The sequence below is a fragment of the Physella acuta genome, unplaced genomic scaffold (genome assembly GCF_028476545.2).
Source record: "Physella acuta isolate Inbredline_101_S28 unplaced genomic scaffold, ASM2847654v3 ptg000246l, whole genome shotgun sequence".
Lineage (NCBI taxonomy): Eukaryota > Metazoa > Mollusca > Gastropoda > Physidae > Physella > Physella acuta.
Genome location: NW_026731765.1, coordinates 262,600 through 286,416, shown reverse-complemented (window position 1 = coordinate 286,416; position 23,817 = coordinate 262,600). Strand labels below are relative to the sequence as shown.

At 31.5% G+C, this 23,817-nt stretch overlaps 3 protein-coding genes across 5 annotated transcripts; 1 reads left to right on the top strand and 2 right to left on the bottom strand.

Moving 5' to 3' along the window:
• Positions 1–2,029: 2,029 nt before the first annotated feature.
• Positions 2,030–7,554, bottom strand: LOC131938500 (uncharacterized). Its single transcript, XM_059296555.1, has 4 exons — positions 5,551–7,554; positions 4,982–5,200; positions 4,514–4,634; positions 2,030–4,122 (listed from the first exon to the last, which is right to left on the bottom strand). Exons 1-4 carry the CDS (start codon positions 7,186–7,188, stop codon positions 2,030–2,032), a joined length of 4,071 nt encoding a protein of 1,356 aa, XP_059152538.1. The 5' UTR covers positions 7,189–7,554.
• A 57-nt stretch (positions 7,555–7,611) lies between these two features.
• LOC131938517 (leucine-rich repeat and coiled-coil domain-containing protein PF3D7_0703800) lies at positions 7,612–16,334 on the top strand. 3 transcript variants are annotated; one of them, XM_059296572.1, is made up of 19 exons: positions 7,612–7,733; positions 8,352–8,446; positions 8,973–9,052; positions 9,517–9,585; positions 10,101–10,224; positions 10,656–10,769; positions 10,990–11,140; positions 11,240–11,346; positions 11,604–11,696; positions 11,955–12,062; positions 12,586–12,693; positions 12,840–12,954; positions 13,062–13,137; positions 13,456–13,557; positions 13,806–13,889; positions 14,028–14,091; positions 14,329–14,487; positions 14,612–14,817; positions 14,866–16,334. In XM_059296572.1, exons 2-19 carry the CDS (start codon positions 8,389–8,391, stop codon positions 16,324–16,326), a joined length of 3,279 nt encoding a protein of 1,092 aa, XP_059152555.1. In that variant the 5' UTR covers positions 7,612–7,733; positions 8,352–8,388; the 3' UTR covers positions 16,327–16,334. The 3 variants fall into 3 exon arrangements, with proteins under 3 accessions (XP_059152555.1, XP_059152554.1, XP_059152553.1); XM_059296571.1 differs by having other exon boundaries at positions 10,993–11,140; positions 14,612–16,334; XM_059296570.1 differs by having other exon boundaries at positions 14,612–16,334.
• Positions 16,335–17,537: 1,203 nt separating this feature from the next.
• On the bottom strand, positions 17,538–23,668 carry LOC131938488 (peroxisomal membrane protein PEX14). Its single transcript, XM_059296543.1, has 9 exons — positions 23,584–23,668; positions 22,427–22,522; positions 21,603–21,687; positions 21,354–21,482; positions 20,618–20,712; positions 20,128–20,292; positions 19,426–19,508; positions 19,079–19,280; positions 17,538–18,234 (listed from the first exon to the last, which is right to left on the bottom strand). The coding sequence occupies exons 2-9, from the start codon at positions 22,511–22,513 to the stop codon at positions 18,142–18,144; spliced, it is 939 nt and encodes a 312-aa protein (XP_059152526.1). The 5' UTR covers positions 22,514–22,522; positions 23,584–23,668; the 3' UTR covers positions 17,538–18,141.
• Positions 23,669–23,817: the final 149 nt, after the last annotated feature.

Here is a 23,817-nt window from a genome sequence, read left to right as displayed (position 1 = left end):
ACGTGGAGGCTTATATCATTTTTTTAAATCACTAGACTAGCACTAAAATGGAACACCTGCCTCGCCTTTTCTCCCCATCCCTGATGTAAAGGAGTAAGAAGCCACATCAAATAGGCCATATTTGAGACAGACGCTTGTAGACAGAACGACTTGGGAGCGGATTATCACAGAATGATTTAGAGCAAACATTTTCTATTTTGTCCAGGGTGGTGGTCATGTACCACCCCCCACAGATGCCTAAATTACGATGAGATTTAGGCTTATGTTTTATCCAGCACACAATGAATTATTTAAATTGAGCCAATAATAATGTATTATATATGCCATTGGAAAATATAGGCATCTTACATGATCCATTCATATTCAAATCTGCATTGTAAAAAATAAAACACAGCTTTATGATAACCTGTATATAATGTAAAACAGGGTGTCGTTTGGGGCCACTGCAGTAGCTCTATTAGTGGCTTCAACAAAAGCCCAGAGACACTCTTACACATGGGTAGCCAACAAGGAGTGTTCAACCTCATCCTTTGCAGAGGGTGATTATTGTAATCTTGTTGTTAGGGTTTTTACCTGATGCTTCATGCATGTTATTACAGCAATGACAGCGAATGGTGTAGAAAGAAAATATAATCCTTTCATCTATTTCTAACATGGCAAAATGCAACCATGATTTCTTTTTAAAAACCAAGCTGTGATAGGCATCAACACACATACATAGTCCTAGACCAAATGGCATTACTCACAAATAAATTCGCATGACGGACAAAATGACACACTGGTACATAAAAAAGGATACAGATAAAACAACCAGACAAAAAGTTGAAATAATTGTATTGGTATCACAAATTAACAATCATTTTGCAGAGATAGACAGACAGAAATTACAAAGAAAAAAAAATATATGATGGGAAGAGAACAGAAAATTGACAGGCAACAAATTTCATATTTTACAAAATCTTAAAATATATAAAACAAAATTGTTCTAACACAATTCTTTCTCTAGATATTGCATAGAATTGTCACTTAAAAAATAAGTGGGGCTTAATATTTTTTTATCATCCTCCAGTCTTTGGGTATTCGCTACACTAAGTTTATTCAAAATGGTATGATGGTAGTGAGGATCAGAAAATACCATCAGAAGCTTGAGAGTAACACGTTCTACAGTGAAAACACCTTGTGTAGAATGCCCATGATACACACAACTCAAATAAATACTCAACATTAGCCTGAGTAAGCAGAGGGGATTAAATAATTTGAAACAAGATCTCCATGGATACCATTTAAAACTTTCACCCTCTTCATTACAGAGCCTGAAGTTATCCATAACTAATAACACTTTTTCATAAAGGTATTTTTAATTACATTAACTTGACATAAACACAGTTAATACATGTATATTGCCCTTATCATATAAATTACATTTTTTAATAAAGGGAGATAATCAGATTTATTTTTGCCCTATAATTTCATCTATTCATTTTAACAATAAATTTTAAATGCAGTTTAAAATGAATATCTTAAAGAAATATCCTTAGCTTCACATACACAAAGAGTTTATTTTGTATCTGACTGATGTTCACAAGACAGGGAAAATCAACACTGTCAGTAGTTATAAAAATAAGCCTGTATAAAGCAATATAGCCTAGAGATTTTAATAAAAAAAAAAAAAGAAAACACCTAATAATGAAGTTTAAACTTCTATTTTGCCCAATTTTATAAAAAAAAAAGTGTTGATTGAAAGAAATGCTGAAAGACAGCTCTTGAAGAAAATAAAAGAACAGAATACATAAGTAATTTCACATAGATGATACCATACCTACATATTAAAATAATTCATAATCGCATAAAACACAATGGCACCTTAAACAAACAAAAATATGAATGCATGAAATAAGAATGTGCATCAAGGAGATAAGTGAAAGATTCATTGGGTGCATTCAAACATTGTAACATGAATGTACACATTATTAAAAAAATATTGTCCACTGTTTATAATATATGGCATGGAGATTCACAAACAGAACATTTACAAACCGGCACCAGATGCGCCATCACCTCCCCACACCTGCCTCACGGGAACATCAATATTAGCATCCTGGTTATCCATGTCCCAGTGCTGCACAACGCTAGTGTTGCCATTGACTTCAGGGTGGCCTTCACCTTCTTCAACAGATGCTACCTCGCTGCTACCATCCTCCAAAGCCCATGCATTGTCTTCTGAAGCAGCAAGACCAACAGGTGAAGTGTCTGGGACAACAGGTGAAGCTTCAGGAACAGGTGAAGTTTCTGTGACAACAGGTGAAGCTTCAGGGACAACAGGTGTAGCTTCAGGAACAGGGGAAATCTCTGGGACAACAGGTGAAGCTTCAGGAACAGGTGAAGTTTCTGGGACAACAGGTGAAGCTTCAGGAACAGGTGAAGTTTCTGGGACAACAGGTGAAGCTTCAGGAACAGGTGAAGTTTCTGGGACAACAGGTGAAGCTTCAGGAACAGGTGAAGTTTCTGGGACAACAGGTGAAGCTTCAGGAACAGGTGAAGTTTCTGGGACAACAGGTGAAGCTTCAGGAACAGGTGAAGTTTCTGGGACAACAGGTGAAGCTTCAGGAACAGGGGAAATCTCTGGGACAACAGGTGAAGCTTCAGGAACAGGTGAAGTTTCTGTGACAACAGGTGAAGCTTCAGGGACAACAGGTGAAGCACCAGGATCAAGTGTGTGCTCAGAGCTGTTTAACCCGGCCTCATCTTGTTCTGTGACTGGTCCAATAAGATTACTACAGCTATCCACATTAGATTCATTAGAACAATTACTACCATCCACACTATGTTGGACAAGATTAGAAGCCACAATAGGTTCATTGAGATTAGAACAAATACTTTCCACACTTGGTTCAGTATTAGAACTACTGTCAATACTAGGTCCAATAACAATTGAAGCACTATCCATACTAGGTTCAATAAGATTAGAATTACCATCCATACTAGGTTCAACAGAATCAGAACCATCTACAATTGGATCAATAATATTAAAATTATCATTAACATTTTGTCCAATCAGAATAGCACTTCCAGAATCAATTTGTACAATTAAAGTAGGGCTACCATCAACTTCTTGTTCAATCAGACTAGGACTACCACCCACAATTGGGCTACTGTTATCATTTTGCCCAATCAAAATAGGACTAACATCATCACTAGGTTCAATCATTAAAGGACTACTGTTATCATTCTGTCCAATCAGAATAGGACTATCATCAATGGGTTCTATCATAATTGGACTACTATTATTCTGCCCAATCAGAATTGGACTACCATCAACAATTGGTTCAATCATTATAGGACTACTGTTAACATCCTCTCCAATCATTATAGGACTACAATCAACATTTGATTCAATCAGACTAGGACTACCATCAATGGGTTCAATCATAATAGGGCTACTATTATCATTCTGTCCAATCAGAACAGGGCTGCTATCAAAATTCTGTCCAATCAGATTAGGGCTACTCTCAACACTTGGCTCAATGAGACTGGGACTACTATCAACAACTTGTCCATTCACACTTGGGCTATACTCTGAACCACTGACAATGTCACCATTCAACCCAGCAGGGCTGGGGGTATAGTAGGAACTGCTAGACACTGTTGAGCTAGAGCCACTTGTCCCTGAACTGCTCAAACTGAACCCACTTCTGCTCATGCTACTGCTGCTGCTCCGCGACCCGCTCCTGCTTGCCTCTCTAACACTCCCTCGCCAGCTCTCACTCACAAAATTTGTGACACCGTTCTCCGAAGCAGCATCGACTCGCTCACTCCTGTCCATTGCACTGGAACCAATGTCATCCCCTGGGGGCATGGTGAAAGACAAACTAGAACTGAGGCCGTTCCTCTGTGCTGAACGATACGGAGAATCAGAAGAAGGTGGGTAGTTAATGTGGTCATACAACTGACTAGCGTAAGGTCCACGGCGCATCCCCGTAAACTGGGGGTGTTCACACTCTGATTTGTTTTTGTTGCCACATTCCTGGCAGACTTCACTGTAGTCCATTGCTTCACTCTCAGGAACAGCAGCTGCCTGCTTGTTGTCTGCTTTCGTAAACAAAATCAAGGGACGTCTGAAGCCTGTGTGAAAATGGAGGAAAAGTTGTAAAATTCATTTTGTTACGGGAAAAAAAAGTTGATAGGCTACTACTTAAATTATTTTTGTGGGTACTTCTATGCCAACTCTAATAACATAAAATTACCTATTGCTTAATATTTCAGAATAAAGATTTACCCCACAGAAAAAAAAATCTGAACATTAGTAGCGATAAAGTAAGAATAACAAGAAAATCAATTAATGAATTATAAAAGCTGAATTCAAAATTACAGTCAGACACAAATCAAAAAAGAAATAATGAGAATTATGCTTAAAATCTTTGCATTTGTTTTATCTTTAAATATTGGACATTGGTGAAAAGTAAACATATTTTAGAATATTAACTATAAATAAATGCAACTTCCTAAAACTAACCTTTGGCTTTAGTAACAGGTACACCAATAACTTCACACTTGACAAAGCCAATGGACAGGAGATAATGCTTAAACCCTTCTGGCTTTAACTTTATAGACTGGTATTTTGCAAAAAGTTCCGCCTGCAAAATACAAAGTGTAATAAATTAAAGTAAATCATTATATGTAATTGAATAAATCATATGAATATGAATAGAAAAGAATGTTATGTGTAGGTGACTCAAGTAGAAAGAAAAAACTATTGCTGAAACACAAAAAAGGTTGTTCTCAAGACTAATAAATATGTAAAAAAAACTTTTGCTAGGAAAACGTAAAGTCTACATAATGCCAATTTAACTTCAAGTAAATATTATTAAGCACTAAAACACATACTTCCAAGCACTTAGCAGAAAAAGGATGCAGTAAAATATTCATTAGATTCAGAATAAGTTTTTAGCAAATAGTCAAAAAACCTTTGATCACAACTTACAGAAAGCTTAGCCCGTTTTCGATATGTTGACCAAGGTTGGGGTTCTAAAATTAGCCTGCCTCCAGGTCGCAGTTGACGGAAGATTTTTTGGAAAAATAGCTTAAGACCATCATCACCATTATTAAGGTGGATCCACTTTGTTATTGATAATGCAAGAATGATATCATACTCTTCTTTTTGTAACTTTAGAATTTCTTCACTCCCTGGAACATAATTACCCTGAAAAAAAAAAGTAACAAATGATTACTAATTCGCTGGCAAATATACACATTTCATAAAACAATTTGCACTGAACAGAAAATACTAGTAATAAAAAGAAATCATGAGTTCGATAGACAAAAGCTCTATAAATATACATAAGCCAAGCAAATGCAAATTATGTTTGACCTTAAATTTATTAATTGATTTAAACATGCTTAAGTGTTAAATTTAAGTAACTGAAATAAGTACTTACAATACTTTTAAGCTAACTTAGAAAATAGCTTATAAACACGATTACATTAAATTAGCTAAAACTACAAAATAAAATAGTTACGGCTTAGGCCTATATTATAAGTAATGTATATTACCTGCAAAAACAGAACATTATTGGGGAACTGATCAGATGACCCCATCAGAGGGTGAGCCTCTAATGGACCTTTTGTCATCTCAAAAACACATGGATATTTTGATGAGTCTTTTCTCCTTTGGCTGAGCATATGTCTGATATTCTGTCTGGCAGCTTGGATCAGTTTACCATCAATGTCCATTCCTAAAATCTTATGAGGATAAAACTGCTCTGCTAAAGCCAGTGTAATATGTCCTGTGTTGCATCCAATGTCCAAAACATCTTTTCCCTTAAACCATGAGGGATCAAAATACTGAAGACGTGGGTCAGGTTCATGGTCCCTATTCCGATATCCATAATACCGGTTATAGTTACCCAAAGTAAACATTGGCTTTGCTGGAAACTTTGTAGGTTCGTTAGGACCTGATTTCCCCCTACTACCACTAGTCTGTCTTTTGAACTTTCTTTCTGGACTCATACTCAAGGATCTTGATCTAGACCGATTGTTACTAGTATTAGATATTGATGGCTTTGGTGGTGTGGGTGGTTCACTTGTTTTGTTCTTCAGGGGACTAATATCATTTTGAGTTGCACTTGCATTCTGTGAAACAGATTCTTCCTCAGATGGAATATTAGGATCCATAACCGCACATGTTTGCATGACTGGTGTGGTGGCTGTGGGTCCCGAAGAAGAGTTTGCTACTTGCATTTCATCATGCTTTTTCTTTCTAGACCTATGACGTTTTTTAATTGTGGAATTTAAAAGCATGTCTATAACTTTCTGATCATGTTTACCTTCCAAATTAAGTGGATCCTCAATATTTGGGGGAACTTTAACATATACTATTTTCCTGAAATCAGGAGTTGGAAGAGGTGAACTTTCAGGTGTTTTAAGGTTTAAAAGTCTGCCCTCCTCACTATGTGCCAATCCATTTAGATTGAGTGGATCATGAGCATCTCCACCCATTAATTCCCACTTTGGCATATGATCTCGTCTGGGTCTAGAGTCTACAGAGGCTAATCTTTTTCTCTTGTACATCAAATCTTTATCATGTGGTCTTCCCATGTTAGAGCTTAAGGATAATCTCCTTTTTCTAAATTTTGGTGGATCTGGCAATCCTTCAATTTTCAAATTTTTCTCCAGCATGGCATGTTTTCTTGACAACTCGCGCATTTCTTTAGAAACTGCCCGTGTTCTAGGGTAAACAGTTTTACTTTGTTTTCCACGAAATATTCGATTTCTGAGTTTTTTTCGCATAGCGAGCTTTTCAAGACAAGCTGGTTCAGATTCATATGCCTTTTCTTCATCTGTACCTGCTGACAATACTTCAGCCTTGGCTTCTTTAATCTCTGAATGTAAGTCATCAATGCCACAGTTACTAGCTGATGGTTGCCTATTTAATGTGTCTCCTGAATTTTTCCCCTTAATCAGAAAAGGTTTTGCAAACGTGTTATTCACATTGGATGACACTGCTTCCACAAGTGGATTCCCTGACTCAACTTTCATTTTATTCACTTCATTTTGATTTTCGTTGTTGAATGAATCATTTTTTAAGCACACATGTTTTTCACAATCAGTTAGGCCTACTAAATTTGAAACTAGTACAGGTGGTACTTGTTTATTAGGAGATACAGACGAACTAGCTACAATTGGCTCCATTTTTTTAAAATCACTTTTTTTTTACAATGCTAACAGTCAGTAACTGTAGAGAACATCAACATTGATAACGCAAGTAGAGAACGTGAAATGAACGACAGAAAGTCTAGGAAGTAAACAGCTAACGACGCCACCTGACGGATTTTTTACTCACAAACTAGTATAATGTAAACAAAAGACACATTTCCATATTTTAAGGTGCTGTAGAAAAATCTACTGCAATTATGTTCAGCTTGAATAATTAAAAGAAACGTTTCTGCATTCACTGTGAGCAAAATTATACCCAAATAGCTTTGAAAAATGCCATAAAAAACATTTTAAATCAGAGATGTCAGAAAGTCGTACACCGATAGGATCCATGAAATCCAGATGCGTGATAACGCATGCGTACATATTAGGGATTCTGGGAAGGTGTTCTTCAGACAAATTTCATCGTCTGCTAGCGTTCATAGCAACTGCTTTGTAGTTATAAAAGAATTGTTTTGTTTGAACTGAATTATAATCTTAATACTTAATAGTGTCATTGATTGAGAGAAAATATAAGTCAGGTAAAACAGTCGCAACACTTTAAAATAAATTATCTAGGCCTATCGATGATAGATCTAGAATAGCAATATTAGATCTATTAGGGCCTATATGACATGTCACTATATGAATATTTAATTTAAAAAATAGACTGCCGCTTGACCGCGATCTTTCAATTCAATACACAATAATCAATAGATTCTAAATGTTAAATAATCTACTAGCTAGATCTACTCTACATCTAGATCTAGATAAATAGAAGAGTCATGTATAGTGTATAGATCTACTAACTATAGAATAGATACTAGATCTAGATCTAGTTAGTAGTTAGCATTTCTTCCAGACTTTTTTCTCCATGGGGGCACTTAAAATTGCGGGGGACACACACACACACACACACACACACACTGTTAAAAGTATATATTAGTAAATTAATTACATTCATAGGCTTATTTATTATTTATTAAATTTAAGTCTATAATAATAATTACACTGCTGTATTTTGTTGTGGAGGGGAAGGGGTGACGTCATTTATGGATAACCCCCTAGATTTATTTTAACACTAAATTAATAATAATTTAATACAAAATTTAATAATTTAATACTTATAAAAATACAGTTGTTATCAAATCTTCATTTAGATGTTAGAGGCTGATAATTCTGATTAGTAATTATAAAATGGAGAGTCAAGACAGAAAGATGAAAAAGCCTACCAGCTTCAAAAAGGTGTTTGCAGGTAAGCCTGTTTTAGGTTTGGCTTATGTTATTTTATAATTTTATTTTATGATTATTCTTTAATTTTTAAATTTAAAGATATTTTTAAAATTTCCAATAAACCACATGCAAAAGTGCACGATTTTGATTTGAACATTTATTGAACATTATATATATATATATATATATGGGACGGAGTGGTCTAGCAGTAGAGAGCTGGACTGCATACCCGTAAGTCGCTAGTTCGAATCCGGGTTCAAGTCAGTAGACCGTCCCTGAGTCCACCCAACTCTGATGGGTACCTAACTCACGTTAGGGAAAGTAAAGGCGGCTGGGCATAGTGCTGACCACACTATCTCTTCATATGCCGAGGTCACAGAAACAAGTGAACTCTACTTCACTTGCCCCATAGACCGTCAGGTTTGAAAAGGGAACTTTACTACTTACTTTACTATATATATATATATATATATATATATATATATATATATGTGTGTGTGTGTGTGTGTGTGTGTGTGCCGTAATTAGGCTAATGTTTTCTATTTCAGCCCCACTGAAAATGGTTGGTACAGATCAAGCAGAGCCCCAAATTAATAAAAAGATAACTAGTAAAAAAAGTAAAACGGAAGTAGGTTCATTTTAATTATACTTGTAAGGCCTAAATGAAATTTTTGACAAATATAAAGTAGTCATAAGCCTGTTTTTTTTTAAAATATCCTTAACCCTTAAAGTTTATTCTGGGCAGTAGTTTCTTATAATATTAGTTTTAGTGTGTGCATGTTTATGATTTTCTCATGTTTTACAATAATTAATGCTCTTTTAATTTTACCTCGTTATAAACACCTGTCTATAGAGTTACATTTTCCCTAATATCCATATTAAAAAAATACCTTTGAGTTGAATGGATGTAGGGATAACTGGCCTAATTTTTTTCTAAAATGTTTGTACACTTAGTTATAAATAGAACATTCTTGTTTAATATTGGAACTTCAAAATGCATAGTGGAAAACTAACATAATACATTAAGAAAGTATTGATAAGTATTTGTTAGACATAGTCACAAACTTTACTGTAAACCCAATTACTTTTCAGATTGACAGTGCTGGGAAATCAGATTCCAATGCTGCCTCTGAAAGTTCAAAACAAACTAAAAAAAGAAAGGTTGAGTAATCAATACAATTTTTGTTTTAGAAATAAATCGTTACTTATTTATTACCAAGCTGTAGGACTACTACATAATATTCTATTTAGATGTTTACCTTTTGCTTTATTTAAAGTTTTTAGACAAGAAATTTAAAATTATTACAACAAAATAATAAGAACTTTTTACTCCAAGGATTGCAATATGGCATTTGTAATACTTTACATCTAATCCTCTAAGAAAAACTATAAATTAGCTTAAAGGGTCTTACAATTGTTATGTTAAATTATAAATGTATTTAAAAAAATAACATTAGCAATATCAAGTTATATTCATGATAAAGCTTGACAATTATGTTTGATCATGTAAAAAAAATATCCTTGATATTGGGTTATTTGTACAGTATTAAAAAGCCTTGTTTTAAACTTCACACTGTTGTTTGATTAACCAGAAATTTAAGTTTAAATACATTCTCTAAATGTAACACTGCATTCAAATTTATCAAGTTGATTTATTGTTATACTATTTTGCTTAGCTGTTAAATAAAGAATCATCTGAATCAATTCCTCCATTGAAAGAGAAGAAACAAAAACAATCTGAAAAAAATAAATCCAATGAAAGTATAGAAAATGATCATGATCTCAAATCTACCTTACCAAGTATGTATGTAGTTGTTTTGGTTGTGAACAATTCTTTCTAAGAACAAACAATTATTTTTCTTAAAATCATTAAAGATATTTAGAAATATTAACTGAGTAATGTAAAACAATATATGCCAAATAAATGTCCTCTATTAAATGGGATGTAACTCTACAATGTAGTTTAAACAATTCCAAGTTTTGATGTGACCGGATTGCATTTATATAAACTTCAATGGAATTACTTTGACTTTTTAAAACTAACTACCTACAGTTTCTATCAGACTTTTGTAAGAAGTTTGTAAGTAGATATAGTATGTTTATACTGTCAAGATGATATTATGTGTCTATAGTCTTTGCTATTAACTTTTGTTCTGCATATAAAACAAATTGGGGAAACAGCAAAATCATTAGGACAATGTTTAATGGCACAGATATAAAATGTATTTCAGAAACTACAACTGGGAAAAAAAAGAAAGTTGTGAACCCACCTAGGTCTCTCACTGAACATGAATATGATGAACTCTTCAAGAGTGTTTTAAACACTATTGTGGACAAAGATGAATGTAAGAAATTTTTAACACTTAACATATTTATTCTAAATTAGCCAAAATAAATAACATGATACTTTTTTTTATTTTGCACTTTCAACCATGATCATGAAAGGACAGTTTAATTTTTCATTCATTATGACCAGGATGTCTGTTGATACAACAAGTTCAACTAGGTATTTCTTTTTCATCATATAACGGATTCATTTATTTGTTATTGTTAACATTTTTTTAGCAGGTGACCATTTTACAACTAAAAGTGAAGACAAAGATAATTCTACTAAAATTGACAAACTGTTGAATGTTGGTAACAAAGATCCAGCCGATGACTTTTCTGATGCTGAGTCCTTGTCTAGTAACGGTATTGATTGTTGGGATGATGAAATGTAAGTTGTAATGTCTAAATGTATTTATTCAAACTTATCTCACTACATGCAAAGTATTAATAATAATTATTCACTACAATTATTTTTTTAAATTTCTAGACCAAAAAGAACCAAGAAAACTGAAAGTCCAGATTCTGAGGAAGAAAAAGATAATGTTATTCCCTGCAAACCCAAATTTGAAATACCAAAAAAGTGTGTTAAGAGAGGTACTTCTGTGTGACTAAAGAATAAATGGATCATTTTCAGTTGTTTTCTACAACTTATACAAAGTGAACAGTTTAAAAGCTTAAGTTGTTATGTTTATTTTTTTCAATTTCATAATTTAAACAAAAGATTGGCCAATTATTTGAGTATTAGTATTATGTGGATGCTGATCATCAATTGATGCTTAAACAAGAATAAAAACAAATGTATTCCACATTAATGCATTATCTTAAGAAATATCGTTTTTTACTATTGCTAGACAAAGATGAGGTACACCCAAGAGAAAAATTGAAGAAAAAGCAACATGTTACAGTCCAAAATACAACACAAGTATTGAATGAAAATAAAGAAGGTAAAATGTGTATAGCATATTCTTATAATAAGAATTTTTTTGACATATAACATAACATAATCTGCATGTTCTTAACATATTTTGATTACTTTTCAATATATAATAATCCCAGTTTTATTTGGAAAATTGTTAAGTTTTTTTTTAAATTTAATTGATAGCTTGTAAATTGAAGGATAAAATGAAGGTTATTTAGTTAATAATTTGAAAAAATATATTGATCTGCAACCGTATAATCATATTTAAAAAATTTTTTTTTAGATAAAACCACAACAAAAATGGAAAGAAAATCGAAGAAAAAGAAATTAAACATTACAATGAAAGAAGCAACACAAGCAATAATTGAAAATGATGAAGATGAAGAAAAAGGTATTATAGCACAGTCTTAAATTGAGCCCTTTTTAAAAAATCAACTTAAAAATGTTTTTCAGTTAATATAATATTAAAAATGTATCCATGGGCTATTAAATTAGTTGATAAGTGTGATAGTTTTTGATGATGAAAAAAGTCAACTTAGCAAGCACGAAAAGCAAGTATGAACTTTTTTTTTAGATTGTCAATAAAATTAAGGTTTGCTGCAGTTTTATTTCTCTTTTATTATCATGATTAATGAACCTTTAAAAAAAACATGCATGAAAGGTCCTCCATTTTTCATTCTTTATACAATATAAATATATAATTGTGTAACATTGCACATCTGGAAAAAATATCCATTGTTTAAATAGACACATTTTAAATAGCACTTGCCAGTGAATGATAAGTTGAACATGTATGGATCATTCTGTCATCTGTAACTGACTAGTGTCTACCTCTTTGGAAAATTTGTAGTTAGCATTGACATCTTTCACCAGTTAATAAACCTTGATTTCATAAATAAAGTTTGTTCATTTAGGTACATGGGTTCAATGTTGCAATGCTAGTTGTAGCAAGTGGAGATATCTTGACTATATTGAAGACCCACTACTTGTACCAGAGAATTGGGAATGTCACATGAATTCAGGTGATCTATACATACATTACTAATATTAGGTCTTAAAAAATAAAACAGTTTATAAAGAAAAACAATTTATACTTTAGAAATATTTTTGTAATGCACCAGGATATACATTTGTAATTAGATGTTACAAATAATTGCATTTTATCTAGATGAAAAATACAACTCATGTGAGAAGCCAGAAGTTAACTATGATGAAAGTGAACACATCTTAACAAAATATACTCTTGGATCCATTGTTTGGGCAAAGATGGACGGCTATCCATGGTATGTAGTTGAAGAGATAAATTGTTATACAAATAAGGTTAATAAGCTTTACTTTTCATTAATACTGATGATAAAGTTAATAACCTACATCTTTTTATGATCTGCAGGTGGCCAGCAATAGTTGAAAATGATCCAGATTATGACATATACTTTGAAGTAGTTAATGAAACCAGTTTGATTCCAGTAGGTAACTGGTTATTTATAAAACCTGTTTAGAAAAGAGAAGCTACTCTTTCAGTTCTAATGGTCAGAAGGGCAGATGAAGTAGAGTTCACTTGTTTCTCTGATATTGGCATATGAAGGATTAGTTTGTCACTTCTTTGACCAGCTGTCTTTGTATTAAGAGAGCAGTAAACAATCCTTTTTAATCCATTTCAATAATGTGGATTTGAATAAAATACACGTGTTTGATTTTAATTTTAATAACAAAATTTTATAAATTATTTCTTTTTATTGCAATAACCAGGTAATTATAATAATTTATTCCGCTTTAACAAATAGACACAATATCATGTGACCTTCTTTGGTGAGCGTGTTACTCGGGCATGGGTTAAAGTGCGATGGATTATTCCTTATATTAAAAACGTGTTGCCCAAAGCACAAGTAAGTGATTAAGCATTTCAATTTTAAAATGAAAGTTCTAAATTTAACTTGCATATGTGTATCTTACTCTTACTGTAACCCACAACCTAATACACATATAGTTGACTTTTGGTTTTACATGTTAGGCAACTAATTTTAATGCATTAAAAAGACAATGGCTAATTTTTCTGTTAATATTTAAAAATTGGCAAAATATATCATACAAATAGAAATAACACTAATTATTACCAACTATTTTTATTAACTAGCTATCATCTAGTCATCATGCTTATAAAAAAGATTTTCAACTTGCTATAAACTCTGCTGACACAGCAATAGAGTTAAGTTTACAGGTAAATTTATGTTATAATATTGACATAGGATTGAAAGTATTAATTTTTAACTTGATATATTTTTTTAAAACTAAAATGTAATTGCTACTAATTATTACTTTTATAATCTGTGCTCTACTATACGCTCTACTTTTTCAGGAACGTTTGAAAAAGTTTAGCTTCACAAAAAACTTCAAGAAGAAATTTAGGAACAAATATTGTGGTAAAATACTTTTTAAAATTTATAGTACAGTGATCGAAATCTATTAATTTAATTTTCTTAATTGAAATCTAGACTACCGTTTTTTTATATATAAATTTATTGCTTCTTTTTAGGTTATAGCTTTTTTATATATGTTCCTACTTAAAACATTTGACATTCAATTTCTGCTCTATCAATGCATCTAGAAGAGTGTACAATATTTTATAATATTTAAAAATTGTTATAATTTTATCATAGAATCACACACAGAAGAAAAACCTAGAGTTTTTCAAAGTCGCAAGAAAAAACTAGAATCCAACTGTGTAAAACCTAAAGAAAGCTGTGAACCTAATGATGAAACTGAAAATAACAGAAATAGTGATCTTGAAGAAACTTTTAGCGATGACTCATTAGAAAGTAAGGCTGGTAATGTGAAGAGTATTTTAAACAACACATTAGTGAACTTCCTTTATTTCATGAAGTGATAAGTTGTGATAAAATGCCTTTATTTAGAATTATATACTTTCTTAAATATTTTCAGTGACATCATCTAAAGATGAGGATGCAGATGTTGTGAAAAACATTGTAGAACATATTGTGGACCAGGTATGCCAAGACAAAACTGAAGAAGTTGAGGCACAAACTTCAAACAAGGTAGAAAATGATGGAAAGAAAACAGAAGGTAAAATAGTAAAAGGTACAAAGAGAAGTATTACAAAAGAAAAGGTTAAAAAAATTAAAGAAAAGGTCTTCAGTAAAGGGAGTAATGAAGATACAAAAGACATTTTAAAAGAGGACTCTAAGCAAGTATCAGGGAATGTAGAGCCCTCAGAAGTTGATAAGGTCACATCTGAAACTAAGTCACTAATCTTAAATCAAGAAAATAAAGAAGTCAAAAAGAGAATGAAAAAATCAACTTTTAAATCTGTCATAGCCAAACCTAATAGTACTAGTAGTGTAGAAAATAAGAGTGAAAAAATAAGACGTAAACTTGATAGTAGTGACATTGTAACTTTAAAAGTTAAAAGTGATGAAAAAAGTGAGGTTACAGACAGTTTAGAGGCTGAATGTGTATCAAAGATGAAGACAGGCAACATTACAATGAGTAAAACTTCAGCTTTAAAGAAGGTAAGCAAAAAAGAAAGCAAAACAATTCAGAAAGGTACAGATGAACAGAGCACAAGTAAGCCAAAAAAGATAACACCAATAAAGATAAAAAACAAAAAAGACAACATAGAAACTCAGAAAGCTACAGATTATGAAAGCACAGATAAGCCTGAAAAGAAAGAACCAATAGAAATTGCAAATAACTTAGACACAAAAAATTGTTCTGATGATAGTGAATTACTGAAAGCTGAACTGCCTTTAACCAAGAAAAAGAAAATTAAAAATGTGTTACCAGTAAAAAATGTTAGTAAATCACTTAAAAGTGTTGAATCACATTTGAAAGATAAAGATTCTAATTTAAATATAAAAACCTCCATTTTAAAAGAAATGGAAATCAATAAAGTTGAAAACAGTGACCTTACAGAAGTGACCAATTCAGATACCTCAAATGTGGAATGTACGAAAGCCAAAGTTAAAAAGCTTAAAACCAAAAAGGAAATATTTAAACCAAGTAACAAACCCACAAATGAAATAAAGGAAAAGGAATGTAAATACATTAAAATAAAACCCAATGTTGAAATGAAAGAAAGTAAGCCTACTTCAGATGATCAAATATCAGAGAGCAATAAGAAACAAAATAAGCTAAAATGCAAGAAGAAGAAATTAGTAGTACCGCTATTACAAAATGTAAAAAAGAATGATGATAGCATTAAACAGGGTAAAGACAGAGAAGTTCCTGTTTATATTACTGACAATGAAATAGAAGACCATGATTCAAATAAAGAAAACATTGAAAATGACCAGCATATTGTCCCTGATATTAGCAGCACACCAATTGAAGAATGTGACACTGAATTAGAAGAGAGACGCTTTGAGGATTTAGAACTGAAATTAAAAAACAAAGAAGATGAAGAAGAGCTTGAGTTGAATCTAAATGCCTTGAATACTCAGCCAACCAACAGTCAGAAAACTGTTGACAAAATTGCAAGTGATGAAGAGGATAGTGATTACTTCTTTAACCTGGACATTGACAACAAAGAAACTGTGACAGCTGATGATGGTTATGACATGAGTGTCCATGGTAAATTTGGCGGTCGGTGTAATGATCATGGATGGGACTCAGATCCTTTAGAAATAATTGAAGATTAAACATGATGTGACATTGACATCTAGCCTTGTGATAAATATGAATAAAAACTTCAGATAGAGTAAAAATTATTTGGAATTTATGTCAGTTACTATGTAATTTCTGTTACTATTTGTTATAACTTATATTTATATTGAAGCTTTTTTCAATTAAAGCATTAAACACTTGAAAATATTTGTTTTGATTTTGTCTTGTTTTTTGTAGATGTATATTTCATACCAAATAAAACACATTATCTCTTCACTTCTTACACTGATGTCAACATTTAGAGCAGCATTCTTTACTAAACCAAGCAAACCACACCATGCCCAATTTGTTTATATTATAATTTTCTTGTGAATGCACCACCTGGTTGGATGCTGTCTTTCAAATTTATGACTTTCAGGTTAGCAAACATGCATTCTGTCACACCACAATCTCTACTTACTATTTGGCACAATTCAACTGTTAAATGTATTTTTGATGAGTGGTTTTAAAAATGATATGTTCATTTAGCAAAAAATAACTACAAGTTCAAGTTAAGGTAATAAAAACTTCAAGCATCTCTAGATGATGCTTGACTGTTTATTTGTTACCAACAAAAACTTAAAATTAAGTAACTTGTATTGTGCATAATTAATTTCACTTTGTCAACAAAGAAGAATTAAAATAATAAACATCTTGTTAGATGTATTTGTAATTATCTGAGTAAAATATAGTAACATTAGTGACTTGTCTATGTAAAAAGCTTAATAATATTGAAGTTGAATTGTAAAATATCTTTATAAAAAACACCAAATTGAACTACAACCTCAATAAAATAAATATAGACAAGGAAGTAGTTTTAACATGATGATTTGATTAATCTTATAATATCATTATTTGCCTTAAATGCAGATTATTGTTTCTTACAATTATACATTTTTCATAATTAATATTGACAACTTACATCTACAAGAGGCTATAAGTATAAGCAAACTTAAGCTGCTATTAAAGTAATTTTAACATCTGTGTTTTTCACATAAAGGTTTAGCAGTTTCAAAATGTGAATTAATGACATATATTGTGGGAAATTACTGGTTGCCATTTCAATATTGTAAAATTGTACAACTGTTGCAAGATTTAAATTAGTTAATGACTGTACAATTGTATAACTATTGTATTATTTAATTCAGTTAAGTGTTAAGTCACTTAAGTTAATGACTTATCTGCCTTTCTTAACCATTCTTTTGTTTATCATTACAACAGTAGTTTTACCACAAAGCATAGGGAATGATACAGAATTCATGAAAAAAAGCCTATTGTTTAAATTGTTACTTGGTTTAGTAGAGTTAATTATGTTTCATTTTAAAACAAAAACTGGTTAGACGGGTAACTGAAATTTTAAATAAATACTGACCAGGGCAGACAATTTTAATTAGGCTCCTGATTCCTCTGTGCATGCACATGCTGTCCCTAAGACAAGCCAAATATTCTAAAATCATAGTATCAATATGTATGTATGTATGTATGACAACCACATTCACTTGTGATATATTTATTATTTTATACTTGGTAATCTACTATGGTAAGCTAACTGATAATAGACCCAAGATAAACAACACTGAGCACCTGTAGAAATATTTTTAGAAAGAACAACTCAAAATCTTGTTGATATTAAATAATTTTTAAACCAATGAAACCAATACAACATTTTGCAGTGTTAGTCTTATTATTTGTTTACACAGGTAGTTTTAACACAATTTACAACATTATAATTTATAACAAATAATGTTGGGGAAAAAATAGATACACTCAAACAAAGCAACTGGCGCACAACATAAACAGAATCCAAAATATTAATCAATGTGATTCAAAACATGAGAGTCGTCCACTGAGTCCATCACTTCAGCTTTGTCCATTGCAACAGTGGTTAAATTTGAAGTATCTGCCTGAAAGTTAATACAATAACAATACTGTATTTTAGTAACTTTTACAGGTTGGGTGTGGATGTGGAAATAAAATTTCAAACTCAAGCAATAGCTATAAACTATAAGCATGAAATTTTATAGTTATGTAAAATTAAAGACTGAATTTTAAAATAATGTTTTGTATGTTCATCAAAACACATAGTATAATAATAACAATCACAACCAAAATTTTGTGATATATATAAAAGTATGCAAAGATGCTCTGATCTAGACTAGTGAAGTAAATGTGATGCTCATGCGCAGTAAAGGTAACATTATGAGGCAGATTCTGATTTAACGCTTAACAAGACGTACAGCAAGAAAAAACAAAAATCAATCAACTTTAGTACCTTTTTAGTTAGTCATTTAAAAATGTTTTGAAAAAATCTAAAATGATACGACAACAAAAGTATACCAGTTGTGTATTTAAAACTTTTTAAGAACAATATCATTAGTTTTAATATTGGTTTGTTCTAATAAGCTGAGATGTGCTAAATCGAAGTTTAAGTTTGAAAACTTTTCAAAACTCATATGGTTGCTTCATTTTAAAAAAAAAATCATTCTTGATCAAGTCATTAAAATTCAACAATGAAATTTAAACCAGTCCAAAAAATAAAAATTATAAGTTTTAAAAGGAAAGCTACCACCACTATCACCATGTGGCCATTTGTTTTTATTGTTAAGTTATCTGATCATTTCAATTACTAAGACTAAAACCTACCAAAAAGAACACTTTTTATTTGTAATGAATATCAAGAAATTAATTAACTAATGGGAGGTAACTCTTTTTCACCATTTTTTTTTTTTTTTTTTCAAAAACACCTACATCATTTTGTTGCAAATCACTGTCGCGAGTATTGTCTGTTTTTGAGTTTACAACTGTCTCTGAACTATTTTGCTCCGCTGAAGTAGACGACATTTTGACAGTTTCAGAATATGACTTGGGCAAGCTGTTCTCTGTTGCATTTGGTGCTCTTTGCCATGATGGGAGAATAGGTGTAGTTGTAGGAGCTGGTGGAAATTGGCTTCTGTTAAAAAAACAAACAACTAACAAAGTATTTATATAGTAGATTTAAAGAAGATGTTTTGTTTTTTAATCCAAGAAATACAGTCTTGATAGTTATTTCAAAGCAAAAACCAATCTCGCCAATTCATAATAATAATTATATCAACCTGTTCAACAATAATCCTTTCAGTGAAGCAATATCTGATTTTAGTTCGCTAATCCCTCTTGATTCAGTGTATCCAACTTGTTGCTGTAATTATTTCAAATTATGAATACAAACAAATGAAGGAACATCTAATAAAACAATCTTATCTACCAAAAACATAAACCAAAAACTTATTTTGTTTTATTCTAATATATTTTTTGTAATATACCACTATCATAGAGAATAGGACTTTCTATAAAATATTATAAAGCTAAATTTTCTAAAATAGTAATTTTTACGCAATAAATAAATAAGGTGAAAAAATATAATTAGAAACATAGTAGTGTTGAGTCCACAACATTTATTTGGATTAAAGATATAAAAAATAATTTCATCAGTTTAAAAAAATTATTTCTGTACTACAACTGGTTTCTTAAATAGCAGTGTGGTTCTGGGTTAATAAGACAAAAGAGCCATTTCTATAGATGTTGAGTTAACAAAGATTTGCCTTCATTAAACAGACTGTAGTGTAGTTTAAATAACAACATCAGCCTAATATATTGTTTGTTATTATTATTATTAGTGTTATTATTAATTAATATCCCTACCAACTTTTTAACAGTTTTAAAACTAATTGTTTGCGTCATAATTTTTTCTTGCTATAATAGTGTTTTTAAATGTGGAAGATTTTTAAAAAAATATTTATAACTAAAACATATTTTACCTGTGACTGCTGAGTTTGAATAGTGATTTGGATATTTGATAATGTTTTATTTAATTCAGCTAGAGAATCGTTCACAGATTTTTGTACATCTAGCAACTGACTTTCCAGTCTCTCCATTCTTTTTTCTTGGATGGACTTACCAGCCTGCCATGGCTTGAAGTATTTCTAAAAAAAAGAAACAAGTTTTTTTTTTACAGCGGCAATTCAAATTCATAACAACAAAAGTGAATTTAAAAAATGCAGTTTTAGTATTTCATGCAGATTTATGAAATATTTTTATTATATTATGCCAATAACTTATCCAAGAGTTATTTCTTGCATACATTAACAGCACTGATGCTTTTAGCTGATGTTTTAAGTTATTTTTGAATGACTAAAAACATATTAAAATATTTGAACTTAATAAGCAAAACAAATTTGGGGTTAAAAATATTTAACTTTAAAAAATAGTTTATTAAAATTTCATATTTAAAAAATCAAATCATCTTACTTTAAAGAGTTGATAAACCACATATGAAACACTTGCAACAATCACTGTGGTGAAAGTTACATCTCTGGCCTTGGCCCAAGCAGATCGTGGAGGGACTGAAACATTTGTAAACATAATCAAGAACTCTTATATTGTTTTATAAAATTACTTGAATATTTAAACTGTAAAAACTAATTTTTAAAGTCATTATTCATTGGTAAACATTATTTAAACTCTGAGCTATCAGATAACTATATTAAAAACGAGCCGACCCGCAGCGTATCATACGCCGCTATTTAGTTGTTTTAATTTCTACTTTTCAGTAATTCATAATTTGTGAATTCGACACTACCAATGCTGCCACTGAAAATATTTGCTTTAAAACACTAACCCCCCCCCCCTTTCCCCTAACCCCGACCCTACACACCCTCCCCCCCTCGTGAAAGCAGCCTCCTCTTAGTTATTTCTTAGTTACCTCCTGTAAGTTTAAAATCGAACTAAATTATCTGCCCTAATAGAAACCCGGCTCTACGGCTCTACGATTTGTAAACATTTAGCTTTGTAAACATTTAGCGTGACCACAGCTCACCGGACAATGTGGGGGTGGGGTGGGGGTGGTAGTGATAGTGATAGAGAGAAAGAGAAAGAGAGGGGACTGCAAGGAGGCGCTTGCAGCTTATTTTTTAACGGCTCCCAGAAGAGAATTATATATATAGATTGTACAGATAAAAATGAGAAGGGGGGATAATCATCTTACTTGGAGTTAAAGCATTTGGACTGATGATGCCATTGTGAAATTCCTGTTGTGGCTCGTGAGGTCTTACTTCTGCTGATTCTTTCACACCTGATCTCTGGACTGCCAGATTGATTTCTTCTTGGGTAAGCCCTATCAAATTTGAAACCATTTTTTTTTAATTTACAAGTAAATTAATAAAAGAATTTAAAACTGACTTTTTTACTTTTAGTAAATAATATACTTTATAACTAATCTAAAATTGTTTGTTACCCTTTTTTTCCAAAAAAGCTTTTTTCTGGTACAACGGACTTGACATGACTTTAGGATTTTGAAGAAATTTCACAGCAGTACTTATCTAAAAAAGAAATGAAAAATTTGTCAAAATCATGGTAACATAATCCAAAGCATATCCTATACCTTAGAACCAACACTTTAGTGTGTAACAAGAACATTGAACACTTTTTTTTTTTGAGGAGCCATCTTGTCAAATATAAAACCTACGTCTTGATGATTAAAACTATAATGAATCCATGTTCATGTAGTTGTAGTTTTATATCATGTACAGCTATACTAAACTTACTGCGGAATTTGTCTGTTTCTACAATAATCTTGTCTGTAGCTTTGTTTTGTTAAGGTGATTATTAATACAAGATTTTCTTAAAAGAGAGATTTTTTTGCACCATTAGATATAGACAGACAAGCTTTTATTAGAAATATGAATTAATGACTAATGTAATATGTCAAAAAACAAAGTATGTGTTACTTCAAAGTTGAACCACTAAAAACAGTATTTTTTAAAACCTGATTTTAACTCATATATACAACAATAATATTGTATTAATTTTAGAGCTATTTTATATAGGCATAGTAGTTCAAAAATTAACTTGTCTGAGTAATCAAGCATTTCTCACACCTGAGCATCCTAATAATGTATCACACAATCTGTGTGGAGGGAAGCTAGTTTAAATGAAAATGACATAGTCACAAGCCCAGCAAACTACTCATGACTTCTACTGAGATTCCTTTATTAATTTCATAGGTAACCACATTTAAGAGATCAATGTAAATGTAGATAAAAATGTAAGATGACATACTAGGTTTTCTCTAGGGCCTTCTCCTGGGGCTAAAATTTGCTTATCCCCATCTCCATTAAGTCTGTTGTCTGGAGATTCCGGATCCATTTTTTAAAGCTGAAATACACTTTTGATATTAAACACAAAATGTTTAAAATGTAAAAAATACCCTATTTAACAAGAGTAAACAGCAGGTTTGAAGTATACTATTAAAAAAATTACTATAGACTTGATCTAAAGTATTTTTACACTGAGCTAGGCTTCATAAATCCTTCATTGCCTCGGAGGTGTAGTTAGGGGAGAGTAGGTGGGGCATCTGCCCCATGACAACTGGTAAAAATATGTTTGCAATATAAAATCCATTTCGTTCAGGGGAGGGGGGAGAATGATGCCTGGAAGAAACTCTTCAGATAATAGAATCTTCTTAAAAAAGGGAAGTAAGAAAGAGTAAGGTTACTCGTAGTTAACTAAAATAGACACATGGTTAGTTATGTAGCTAACTGATAATATCAATGCTCACCCTAACCCCAACCCTAGTCCTACCAATACCATACACCTAATTTCTAACAATAAAACTAGTCAAGATTACAATACTTCTAACAACTGTAACAACTCAACACCAACACTCCTTCACCTATTTTTTGGAAAATCTATTAAGTCTATTACCAGTAAAAAAAAAAAAAAAAAATCATCCCTAAACTTTCCGTTTTGCAGTAAACTTTTTACTTTAATGACTTTAATGAGTACTTCAGTAACTGACTAACTGTGGTGAGTGCAGTGAGTAGTGTTAAGTTTAAGTGTGTGTAGTGTAGTGCACTACTTAGTATTAATTTAAGCCTAATTTATATTTAAAAATGTATTACTAGATTCTAGATCTGCACTACTATTTAAAAATGTATTACTAGATCTAGATCTAGACTAGACTAGAGTGACTAGAGTTAACTAAACTACTATAAACTAGAGTCACTCTGTCTAGAGTAGTCTCTAGACTCTAGACTGTCTAGAGTCTAGACTCTAGACTCTCTAAAACTAGATTCTAGAATCTAGCTTAGAGGCGTAGTCCAGTCCTCCAGCCAGGATTCAGTCAGATTAATAAATTATTTAATTTATTGGGCACACAACATACTAATCTAATAATATAATAACTAATAATAAATAATAGATTTTTTACAACGTACTGATCTACAACCACATAAATCGAGCCTGTTTGACCAATTTTTCAGTCGGAAGAAATGTTGTTAAATAACCTAACCTTTGATCTGTTATCGCGAGTGGCCTACCTTAGGTAAATGGTTCTCAAATCTTTTTTTAACAGATTAAAAATAAAATTATAGTCGTTCTCTGGAATACAATACATTACACGATACTTATATGACATTATAATTATATGTGCGGTTATAATTTAAAAAAAA

Bases quoted from the DNA above. Each gene is read 5' to 3' on its own strand.
- LOC131938500 (XM_059296555.1), bottom strand. From the start codon at position 7,188: ATGGAGCCAATTGTAGCTAGTTCGTCTGTATCTCCTAATAAACAAGTA. The intron at 5,201-5,550 runs GTAATATACATT...TTTTTTTTTCAG, and splicing joins ATAATGTTCTGTTTTTGCAG to GGTAATTATGTTCCAGGGAG. The intron at 4,123-4,513 runs GTTAGTTTTAGG...ATTTTCACACAG, and splicing joins ACCTGTTACTAAAGCCAAAG to GCTTCAGACGTCCCTTGATT.
- LOC131938517 (XM_059296570.1), top strand. From the start codon at position 8,389: ATGGAGAGTCAAGACAGAAAGATGAAAAAGCCTACCAGCTTCAAAAAG. The intron at 9,586-10,100 runs GTTGAGTAATCA...TATTTTGCTTAG, and splicing joins AACAAACTAAAAAAAGAAAG to CTGTTAAATAAAGAATCATC. The intron at 12,955-13,061 runs GTATGTAGTTGA...TATGATCTGCAG, and splicing joins AAGATGGACGGCTATCCATG to GTGGCCAGCAATAGTTGAAA.
- LOC131938488 (XM_059296543.1), bottom strand. From the start codon at position 22,513: ATGGATCCGGAATCTCCAGACAACAGACTTAATGGAGATGGGGATAAG. The intron at 21,688-22,426 runs GTATGTCATCTT...TTTCTTTTTTAG, and splicing joins AAGGCCCTAGAGAAAACCTA to ATAAGTACTGCTGTGAAATT. The intron at 21,483-21,602 runs GTAACAAACAAT...CAAATTTGATAG, and splicing joins AGCTTTTTTGGAAAAAAAGG to GGCTTACCCAAGAAGAAATC.